General features: G+C 41.0%; 3 protein-coding genes across 3 annotated transcripts; all 3 read left to right on the top strand.

The window, feature by feature from the left end:
* The first annotated feature begins 3,815 nt into the window (after window positions 1–3,815).
* On the top strand, window positions 3,816–4,422 carry LOC137282031 (uncharacterized). Its single transcript, XM_067813785.1, has 2 exons — window positions 3,816–3,897; window positions 4,028–4,422. The coding sequence occupies exons 1-2, from the start codon at window positions 3,816–3,818 to the stop codon at window positions 4,420–4,422; spliced, it is 477 nt and encodes a 158-aa protein (XP_067669886.1).
* Window positions 4,423–8,561: 4,139 nt separating this feature from the next.
* LOC137282029 (uncharacterized) lies at window positions 8,562–9,168 on the top strand. Its single transcript, XM_067813782.1, has 2 exons — window positions 8,562–8,643; window positions 8,774–9,168. The coding sequence occupies exons 1-2, from the start codon at window positions 8,562–8,564 to the stop codon at window positions 9,166–9,168; spliced, it is 477 nt and encodes a 158-aa protein (XP_067669883.1).
* A 1,783-nt stretch (window positions 9,169–10,951) lies between these two features.
* LOC137282032 (uncharacterized) lies at window positions 10,952–11,558 on the top strand. The gene is made up of 2 exons (XM_067813786.1): window positions 10,952–11,033; window positions 11,164–11,558. The coding sequence occupies exons 1-2, from the start codon at window positions 10,952–10,954 to the stop codon at window positions 11,556–11,558; spliced, it is 477 nt and encodes a 158-aa protein (XP_067669887.1).
* The last annotated feature ends 702 nt before the right edge of the window (window positions 11,559–12,260 follow it).

Consider the following 12,260-nt stretch of genomic DNA (forward strand, 5'->3'; position numbering starts at 1 on the left):
GCGATGGAATTCCCATCTTACACAACTTCGGCTACACCTAAGCATAACATGCCCAACCGTTGGCATTTCTTTGACCATATCCATGACGATGACATATCCAAACAATTAAAGGAAACCACTAAAAACACTCATGGTCATTATCTCTCATGCCATATACTTCCTCATGTCACATTTTCATCTGTGTTCTATCCTTTTGGAATGAACTTACATATATTGCTTGATCTGAAGACAAGGGGTTAAACATTGCCAATGCAAACAACCTACAATTCCAAAGCAAACTTTCAAATTGGCATCAGCACAAGTCAGTGGCATTTCTTATTCAAGTCAAAGCAGAAACAACTCAAAACATCCGAAGAACCTAACAGGAGACAGTGGTCATCTTTGAAATTGGCATTGTATAATCAAAGCAACATTTACGCATGACTGACTTCAATGCCATTGTCCTGTGCAAGTCTCCAACAGAAATGCCCCATATGTATTCAAGGTGTACTTTCTATCCAATTTAACGTGCATGAATGGTCTTCCAACTATATACAATGTATATACATGTTTTATATGGTAAGGTTGGAAACAATCTGACGTCCACCCAGTGTTGTCTCAGAAGGACTATGTTCACACACACACACACACACACACACACACACACACACACACACACACACACACACACAGGGAGAGAGAGAGAGAGAGAGAGAGAGAGAGAGAGAGAGAGAGATCTTCGGTCTTCGGTCTTCGACAATTAGTGCTATATTTTAATGATGTATGAAGCGATAGAGAAATTTGGAGGTTAACAAATAATGAGCTACGTCAAAGAGATTCAGACCATACATTCAATACTTTGACTTGGCCTACTTTAAGAGAGATTTTCTATTATTATGCAACTAGTTTTATCATTCTTTTTTATTACAAATATAAGTTACGTCAGTCGGAAGACGATTTTCCTGCAATGATTTATCAACGACCCTCTTCCTCCACCAACATAAGTCAATGCATTTGAAGTTAGATGACAAACGGCACCGTTAGATTAATCCCGACTTCATCAACAAAGGCTGATTGATATTCCCCGGAGATAACGAGATTGGATTGCTTGAACTTTCCTCAGACCTCCCTTTACCACAGTTAAGCTTGTTTTGACAAGAACATGATTGGTGCTTCAAAGTGGACAGTGAGATCCCCTTTCGATCAAAGCCCAATGAGGTTGCAGTATAGCTTTGATCTCGCCACTGGCTTCCAAAACGCTCTCTTTGATCTCTAAAGCCCTACTTGTTTGTACTAAGGGACAGTATAAAGGCTTTCCAGGTACCAGTGCACTTCACTCCATCTCAATCTGCAGGACCGATTACACACTCTTTCAATTATCACAGTATTCGCCCCGACTGCAGCCTACAGTTGTGTAGAAAAGCCCTACAAAATGGATCCAGTTCAAGTTGCCATCCAGCTGAGAGGTCTCCTTCTTGCCCATGACAATGCAGTAAAAGAGATCTTGACCTTAGGTATATATCAACCGTCCTTATCTGCCTGTAGAAATGTCAATGTTTAGCATCTTCAAATTGAAAATCTTTTATGACTTTATGTTGATGATTTCTGCCAAGACTTCTAATTTGCCCGTTTAACCTTTTTCAGACATGCAGGTGTACAAGCTGATGCAAAAGATGACGGCCAACTCCTCCAACAAGTGTATAATTCGAGGTGAAGAGCTGATCCAGAGACGATGGGTGTTGGAAGGTGTCAAGGAGATGTTTACCATCTACAGACAAATCAAGTGGCAAGAGGTACAGGCCTGCGTGAATGCCATCACCAAAGACGCTTCTGGAGAAAGTGATACAGAGGCGGATTGGAATGCTGAAACTTCCTTCAGTGACGATGAGGCTTCCTTCACCGAACTCCAGGTCGACAGCTCATACAGTGAGGACGACGAGGACCAGGAAGACTTCTACAGCAACGACAGCAGCTACCATATGATGACTCTCAGTCGAGCTTTGTCTGTAGACGACTGTGCTCTTCATAGACACGCTTAAGACAAATCACAAGTTCCTGGCCACATCAAGTAGTGCTACATTAACTTTATTATTGTTCTTGTTCCGAATGTTGTGCCAAGAGCATCCTGTTATATTGTAACCAGGATTTGTTGTTGATGGTTATATTCATGAAATGAAAGTATGAAGTCGATATCATAACCTTTCTCATTTTTGTGACACGTTCGCGACATCGTGAGGACAGCCCTAGGTATAGAAAGCTGTTTTGATACTATGAAACAAACGATTCACGCGAGATGATATCTCATGCCTTGGGTCATATTGCTTGGGTTCTGACGGTGTCATATCCCTAAAATCTATCCACTCCAATCAATGTAGTGAAAGGTCATCAGTAATAACCAACTGAAATGAAACACATCTGGATATTGGCGATGGAATTCCCATCTTACACAACTTCAGCTACACCTAAGCATAACATGTCCAACCGTTGGCATTTCTTTGACCATATCCATGACGATGACATATCCAAACAATTAAAGGAAACCACTAAAAACACTCATGGTCATTATCTCTCATGCCATATACTTCCTCATGTCACACTTTCATCTGTGTTCTATCCTTTTGGAATGAACTTACATATATTGCTTGATCTGAACACAAGGGGTTAAACATTGCCAATGCAAACAACCTACAATTCCAAAGCAAACTTTCAAATTGGCATCAGCACAAGTCAGTGGCATTTCTTATTCAAGTCAAAGCAGAAACAACTCAAAACATCCGAAGAACCTAACAGGAGACAGTGGTCATCTTTGAAATTGGCATTGTATAATCAAAGCAACATTTACGCATGATTGACTTCAATGCCATTGTCCTGTGCAACTCTCCAACAGAAATGCCCCATATGTATTCAAGATGTACTTTCTATCCAATTTAACGTGCATGAATGGTCTTCCAACTATATACAACGTATATACATGTTTTATATGGTAAGTTTGGAAAGAATCTGACGTCCACCCAGTGTTGTCTCAGAAGGACTATGTTCACACACACACACACACACACACACACACACACACACACACACACACACACACACACACACACACAGAGAGAGAGAGAGAGAGAGAGAGAGAGAGAGAGAGATCTTCGGTCTTCTGTCTTCGACAATTAGTGCTATATTTTAATGATGTATGAAGCGATAGAGAAATTTGGAGGTTAACAAATAATGAGCTACGTCAAAGAGATTCAGACCATACATTCAATACTTTGACTTGGCCTACCTTAAGAGAGATTTTCTATTATTATGCAACTAGTTTTATCATTCTTAGTTATTACAAATATAAGTTACGTCAGTCGGAAGACGATTTTCCTGCAATAATTTATCAACGACCCTCTTCCTCCACCAACATAAGTCAATGCATTTGAAGTTAGATGACAAACGGCACCGTTAGATTAATCCCGACTTCATCAACAAAGGCTGATTGATATTCCCCGGAGATAACGAGATTGGATTGCTTGAACTTTCCTCAGACCTCCCTTTACCACAGTTAAGCTTGTTTTGACAAGAACATGATTGGTGCTTCAAAGTGGACAGTGAGATCCCCTTTCGATCAAAGCCCAATGAGGTTGCAGTATAGCTTTGATCTCGCCACTGGCTTCCAAAACGCTCTCTTTGATCTCTAAAGCCCTACTTGTTTGTACTAAGGGACAGTATAAAGGCTTTCCAGGTACCAGTGCACTTCACTCCATCTCAATCTGCAGGACCGATTACACCCTCTTTCAATTATCACAGTATTCGCCCCGACTGCAGCCTACAGTTGTGTAGAAAAGCCCTACAAAATGGATCCAGTTCAAGTTGCCATCCAGCTGAGAGGTCTCCTTCTTGCCCATGACAATGCAGTAAAAGAGATCTTGACCTTAGGTATATATCAACCGTCCTTATCTGCCTGTAGAAATGTCAATGTTTAGCATCTTCAAATTGAAAATCTTTTATGACTTTATGTTGATGATTTCTGCCAAGACTTCTAATTTGCCCGTTTAACCTTTTTCAGACATGCAGGTGTACAAGCTGATGCAAAAGATGACGGCCAACTCCTCCAACAAGTGTATAATTCGAGGTGAACAGCTGATCCAGAGACGATGGGTGTTGGAAGGTGTCAAGGAGATGTTTACCATCTACAGACAAATCAAGTGGCAAGAGGTACAGGCCTGCGTGAATGCCATCACCAAAGACGCTTCTGGAGAAAGTGATACAGAGGCGGATTGGAATGCTGAAACTTCCTTCAGTGACGATGAGGCTTCCTTCACCGAACTCCAGGTCGACAGCTCATACAGTGAGGACGACGAGGACCAGGAAGACTTCTACAGCAACGACAGCAGCTACCATATGATGACTCTCAGTCGAGCTTTGTCTGTAGACGACTGTGCTCTTCATAGACACGCTTAAGACAAATCACAAGTTCCTGGCCACATCAAGTAGTGCTACATTAACTTTATTATTGTTCTTGTTCCGAATGTTGTGCCAAGAGCATCCTGTTATATTGTAACCAGGATTGGTTGTTGATGGTTATATTCATGAAATAAAAGTATGAAGTCGATATCATAACCTTTCTCATTTTTGTGACACGTTCGCGACATCGTGAGGACAGCCCTAGGTATAGAAAGCTGTTTTGATACTATGAAACAAACGATTCACGCGAGATGATATCTCATGCCTTGGGTCATATTGCTTGGGTTCTGACGGTGTCATATCCCTAAAATCTATCCACTCCAATCAATGTAGTGAAAGGTCATCAGTAATAACCAACTGAAATGAAACACATCTGGATATTGGCGATGGAATTCCCATCTTACACAACTTCGGCTACACCTAAGCATAACATGCCCAACCGTTGGCATTTCTTTGACCATATCCATGACGATGACATATCCAAACAGTTAAAGGAAACCACTAAAAACACTCATGGTCATTATCTCTCATGCCATATACTTCCTCATGTCACATTTTCATCTGTGTTCTATCCTTTTGGAATGAACTTACATATATTGCTTGATCTGAAGACAAGGGGTTAAACATTGCCAATGCAAACAACCTACAATTCCAAAGCAAACTTTCAAATTGGCATCAGCACAAGTCAGTGGCATTTCTTATTCAAGTCAAAGCAGAAACAACTCAAAACATCCGAAGAACCTAACAGGAGACAGTGGTCATCTTTGAAATTGGCATTGTATAATCAAAGCAACATTTACGCATGACTGACTTCAATGCCATTGTCCTGTGCAAGTCTCCAACAGAAATGCCCCATATGTATTCAAGGTGTACTTTCTATCCAATTTAACGTGCATGAATTATCTTCCAACTATATACAATGTATATACATGTTTTATATGGTAAGGTTGGAAACAATCTGACGTCCACCCAGTGTTGTCTCAGAAGGACTATGTTCACACACACACACACACACACACACACACACACACACACACAGAGAGAGAGAGAGAGAGAGAGAGAGAGATCTTCGGTCTTCGGTCTTCGACAATTAGTGCTATATTTTAATGATGTATGAAGCGATAGAGAAATTTGGAGGTTAACAAATAATGAGCTACGTCAAAGAGATTCAGACCATACATTCAATACTTTGACTTGGCCTACTTTAAGAGAGATTTTCTATTATTATGCAACTAGTTTTATCATTCTTAGTTATTACAAATATAAGTTACGTCAGTCGGAAGACGATTTTCCTGCAATGATTTATCAACGACCCTCTTCCTCCACCAACATAAGTCAATGCATTTGAAGTTAGATGACAAACGGCACCGTTAGATTAATCCCGACTTCATCAACAAAGGCTGATTGATATTCCCCGGAGATAACGAGATTGGATTGCTTGAACTTTCCTCAGACCTCCCTTTACCACAGTTAAGCTTGTTTTGACAAGAACATGATTGGTGCTTCAAAGTGGACAGTGAGATCCCCTTTCGATCAAAGCCCAATGAGGTTGCAGTATAGCTTTGATCTCGCCACTGGCTTCCAAAACGCTCTCTTTGATCTCTAAAGCCCTACTTGTTTGTACTAAGGGACAGTATAAAGGCTTTCCAGGTACCAGTGCACTTCACTCCATCTCAATCTGCAGGACCGATTACACCCTCTTTCAATTATCACAGTATTCGCCCCGACTGCAGCCTACAGTTGTGTAGAAAAGCCCTACAAAATGGATCCAGTTCAAGTTGCCATCCAGCTGAGAGGTCTCCTTCTTGCCCATGACAATGCAGTAAAAGAGATCTTGACCTTAGGTATATATCAACCGTCCTTATCTGCCTGTAGAAATGTCAATGTTTAGCATCTTCAAATTGAAAATCTTTTATGACTTTATGTTGATGATTTCTGCCAAGACTTCTAATTTGCCCGTTTAACCTTTTTCAGACATGCAGGTGTACAAGCTGATGCAAAAGATGACGGCCAACTCCTCCAACAAGTGTATAATTCGAGGTGAACAGCTGATCCAGAGACGATGGGTGTTGGAAGGTGTCAAGGAGATGTTTACCATCTACAGACAAATCAAGTGGCAAGAGGTACAGGCCTGCGTGAATGCCATCACCAAAGACGCTTCTGGAGAAAGTGATACAGAGGCGGCTTGGAATGCTGAAACTTCCTTCAGTGACGATGAGGCTTCCTTCACCGAACTCCAGGTCGACAGCTCATACAGTGAGGACGACGAGGACCAGGAAGACTTCTACAGCAACGACAGCAGCTACCATATGATGACTCTCAGTCGAGCTTTGTCTGTAGACGACTGTGCTCTTCATAGACACGCTTAAGACAAATCACAAGTTCCTGGCCACATCAAGTAGTGCTACATTAACTTTATTATTGTTCTTGTTCCGAATGTTGTGCCAAGAGCATCCTGTTATATTGTAACCAGGATTGGTTGTTGATGGTTATATTCATGAAATAAAAGTATGAAGTCGATATCATAACCTTTCTCATTTTTGTGACACGTTCGCGACATCGTGAGGACAGCCCTAGGTATAGAAAGCTGTTTTGATACTATGAAACAAACGATTCACGCGAGATGATATCTCATGCCTTGGGTCATATTGCTTGGGTTCTGACGGTGTCATATCCCTAAAATCTATCCACTCCAATCAATGTAGTGAAAGGTCATCAGTAATAACCAACTGATTTGAAACACATCTGGATATTGGCGATGGAATTCCCATCTTACACAACTTCGGCTACACCTAAGCATAACATGCCCAACCGTTGGCATTTCTTTGACCATATCCATGACGATGACATATCCAAACAGTTAAAGGAAACCACTAAAAACACTCATGGTCATTATCTCTCATGCCATATACTTCCTCATGTCACATTTTCATCTGTGTTCTATCCTTTTGGAATGAACTTACATATATTGCTTGATCTGAACACAAGGGGTTAAACATTGCCAATGCAAACAACCTACAATTCCAAAGCAAACTTTCAAATTGGCATCAGCACAAGTCAGTGGCATTTCTTATTCAAGTCAAAGCAGAAACAACTCAAAACATCCGAAGAACCTAACAGGAGACAGTGGTCATCTTTGAAATTGGCATTGTATAATCAAAGCAACATTTACGCATGACTGACTTCAATGCCATTGTCCTGTGCAAGTCTCCAACAGAAATGCCCCATATGTATTCAAGGTGTACTTTCTATCCAATTTAACGTGCATGAATTATCTTCCAACTATATACAATGTATATACATGTTTTATATGGTAAGGTTGGAAACAATCTGACGTCCACCCAGTGTTGTCTCAGAAGGACTATGTTCACACACACACACACACACACACACACACACACACACAGAGAGAGAGAGAGAGAGAGAGAGAGAGAGAGAGATCTTCGGTCTTCGGTCTTCGACAATTAGTGCTATATTTTAATGATGTATGAAGCGATAGAGAAATTTGGAGGTTAACAAATAATGAGCTACGTCAAAGAGATTCAGACCATACATTCAATACTTTGACTTGGCCTACTTTAAGAGAGATTTTCTATTATTATGCAACTAGTTTTATCATTCTTAGTTATTACAAATATAAGTTACGTCAGTCGGAAGACGATTTTCCTGCAATGATTTATCAACGACCCTCTTCCTCCACCAACATAAGTCAATGCATTTGAAGTTAGATGACAAACGGCACCGTTAGATTAATCCCGACTTCATCAACAAAGGCTGATTGATATTCCCCGGAGATAACGAGATTGGATTGCTTGAACTTTCCTCAGACCTCCCTTTACCACAGTTAAGCTTGTTTTGACAAGAACATGATTGGTGCTTCAAAGTGGACAGTGAGATCCCCTTTCGATCAAAGCCCAATGAGGTTGCAGTATAGCTTTGATCTCGCCACTGGCTTCCAAAACGCTCTCTTTGATCTCTAAAGCCCTACTTGTTTGTACTAAGGGACAGTATAAAGGCTTTCCAGGTACCAGTGCACTTCACTCCATCTCAATCTGCAGGACCGATTACACCCTCTTTCAATTATCACAGTATTCGCCCCGACTGCAGCCTACAGTTGTGTAGAAAAGCCCTACAAAATGGATCCAGTTCAAGTTGCCATCCAGCTGAGAGGTCTCCTTCTTGCCCATGACAATGCAGTAAAAGAGATCTTGACCTTAGGTATATATCAACCGTCCTTATCTGCCTGTAGAAATGTCAATGTTTAGCATCTTCAAATTGAAAATCTTTTATGACTTTATGTTGATGATTTCTGCCAAGACTTCTAATTTGCCCGTTTAACCTTTTTCAGACATGCAGGTGTACAAGCTGATGCAAAAGATGACGGCCAACTCCTCCAACAAGTGTATAATTCGAGGTGAACAGCTGATCCAGAGACGATGGGTGTTGGAAGGTGTCAAGGAGATGTTTACCATCTACAGACAAATCAAGTGGCAAGAGGTACAGGCCTGCGTGAATGCCATCACCAAAGACGCTTCTGGAGAAAGTGATACAGAGGCGGATTGGAATGCTGAAACTTCCTTCAGTGACGATGAGGCTTCCTTCACCGAACTCCAGGTCGACAGCTCATACAGTGAGGACGACGAGGACCAGGAAGACTTCTACAGCAACGACAGCAGCTACCATATGATGACTCTCAGTCGAGCTTTGTCTGTAGACGACTGTGCTCTTCATAGACACGCTTAAGACAAATCACAAGTTCCTGGCCACATCAAGTAGTGCTACATTAACTTTATTATTGTTCTTGTTCCGAATGTTGTGCCAAGAGCATCCTGTTATATTGTAACCAGGATTGGTTGTTGATGGTTATATTCATGAAATAAAAGTATGAAGTCGATATCATAACCTTTCTCATTTTTGTGACACGTTCGCGACATCGTGAGGACAGCCCTAGGTATAGAAAGCTGTTTTGATACTATGAAACAAACGATTCACGCGAGATGATATCTCATGCCTTGGGTCATATTGCTTGGGTTCTGACGGTGTCATATCCCTAAAATCTATCCACTCCAATCAATGTAGTGAAAGGTCATCAGTAATAACCAACTGATTTGAAACACATCTGGATATTGGCGATGGAATTCCCATCTTACACAACTTCGGCTACACCTAAGCATAACATGCCCAACCGTTGGCATTTCTTTGACCATATCCATGACGATGACATATCCAAACAGTTAAAGGAAACCACTAAAAACACTCATGGTCATTATCTCTCATGCCATATACTTCCTCATGTCACATTTTCATCTGTGTTCTATCCTTTTGGAATGAACTTACATATATTGCTTGATCTGAACACAAGGGGTTAAACATTGCCAATGCAAACAACCTACAATTCCAAAGCAAACTTTCAAATTGGCATCAGCACAAGTCAGTGGCATTTCTTATTCAAGTCAAAGCAGAAACAACTCAAAACATCCGAAGAACCTAACAGGAGACAGTGGTCATCTTTGAAATTGGCATTGTATAATCAAAGCAACATTTACGCATGACTGACTTCAATGCCATTGTCCTGTGCAAGTCTCCAACAGAAATGCCCCATATGTATTCAAGGTGTACTTTCTATCCAATTTAACGTGCATAAATTATCTTCCAACTATATACAATGTATATACATGTTTTATATGGTAAGGTTGGAAACAATCTGACGTCCACCCAGTGTTGTCTCAGAAGGACTATGTTCACACACACACACACACACACACACACACACACACACACACACACACACACACACACACACACAGAGAGAGAGAGAGAGAGAGAGAGATCTTCGGTCTTCGGTCTTCGACAATTAGTGCTATATTTTAATGATGTATGAAGCGATAGAGAAATTTGGAGGTTAACAAATAATGAGCTACGTCAAAGAGATTCAGACCATACATTCAATACTTTGACTTGGCCTACTTTAAGAGAGATTTTCTATTATTATGCAACTAGTTTTATCATTCTTAGTTATTACAAATATAAGTTACGTCAGTCGGAAGACGATTTTCCTGCAATGATTTATCAACGACCCTCTTCCTCCACCAACATAAGTCAATGCATTTGAAGTTAGATGACAAACGGCACCGTTAGATTAATCCCGACTTCATCAACAAAGGCTGATTGATATTCCCCGGAGATAACGAGATTGGATTGCTTGAACTTTCCTCAGACCTCCCTTTACCACAGTTAAGCTTGTTTTGACAAGAACATGATTGGTGCTTCAAAGTGGACAGTGAGATCCCCTTTCGATCAAAGCCCAATGAGGTTGCAGTATAGCTTTGATCTCGCCACTGGCTTCCAAAACGCTCTCTTTGATCTCTAAAGCCCTACTTGTTTGTACTAAGGGACAGTATAAAGGCTTTCCAGGTACCAGTGCACTTCACTCCATCTCAATCTGCAGGACCGATTACACCCTCTTTCAATTATCACAGTATTCGCCCCGACTGCAGCCTACAGTTGTGTAGAAAAGCCCTACAAAATGGATCCAGTTCAAGTTGCCATCCAGCTGAGAGGTCTCCTTCTTGCCCATGACAATGCAGTAAAAGAGATCTTGACCTTAGGTATATATCAACCGTCCTTATCTGCCTGTAGAAATGTCAATGTTTAGCATCTTCAAATTGAAAATCTTTTATGACTTTATGTTGATGATTTCTGCCAAGACTTCTAATTTGCCCGTTTAACCTTTTTCAGACATGCAGGTGTACAAGCTGATGCAAAAGATGACGGCCAACTCCTCCAACAAGTGTATAATTCGAGGTGAACAGCTGATCCAGAGACGATGGGTGTTGGAAGGTGTCAAGGAGATGTTTACCATCTACAGACAAATCAAGTGGCAAGAGGTACAGGCCTGCGTGAATGCCATCACCAAAGACGCTTCTGGAGAAAGTGATACAGAGGCGGATTGGAATGCTGAAACTTCCTTCAGTGACGATGAGGCTTCCTTCACCGAACTCCAGGTCGACAGCTCATACAGTGAGGACGACGAGGACCAGGAAGACTTCTACAGCAACGACAGCAGCTACCATATGATGACTCTCAGTCGAGCTTTGTCTGTAGACGACTGTGCTCTTCATAGACACGCTTAAGACAAATCACAAGTTCCTGGCCACATCAAGTAGTGCTACATTAACTTTATTATTGTTCTTGTTCCGAATGTTGTGCCAAGAGCATCCTGTTATATTGTAACCAGGATTGGTTGTTGATGGTTATATTCATGAAATAAAAGTATGAAGTCGATATCATAACCTTTCTCATTTTTGTGACACGTTCGCGACATCGTGAGGACAGCCCTAGGTATAGAAAGCTGTTTTGATACTATGAAACAAACGATTCACGCGAGATGATATCTCATGCCTTGGGTCATATTGCTTGGGTTCTGACGGTGTCATATCCCTAAAATCTATCCACTCCAATCAATGTAGTGAAAGGTCATCAGTAATAACCAACTGAAATGAAACACATCTGGATATTGGCGATGGAATTCCCATCTTACACAACTTCGGCTACACCTAAGCATAACATGCCCAACCGTTGGCATTTCTTTGACCATATCCATGACGATGACATATCCAAACAATTAAAGGAAACCACTAAAAACACTCATGGTCATTATCTCTCATGCCATATACTTCCTCATGTCACATTTTCATCTGTGTTCTATCCTTTTGGAATGAACTTACATATATTGCTTGATCTGAACACAAGGGGTTAAACATTGCCAATGCAAACAACCTACAATTCCAAAGCAAACTTTCAAATTGGCATCAGCACAAGTCAGTGGCATTTCT

The sequence above is a fragment of the Haliotis asinina genome, chromosome 4 (assembly GCF_037392515.1).
Source record: "Haliotis asinina isolate JCU_RB_2024 chromosome 4, JCU_Hal_asi_v2, whole genome shotgun sequence".
In the NCBI taxonomy this organism is placed as follows: Eukaryota; Metazoa; Mollusca; class Gastropoda; order Lepetellida; family Haliotidae; genus Haliotis; species Haliotis asinina.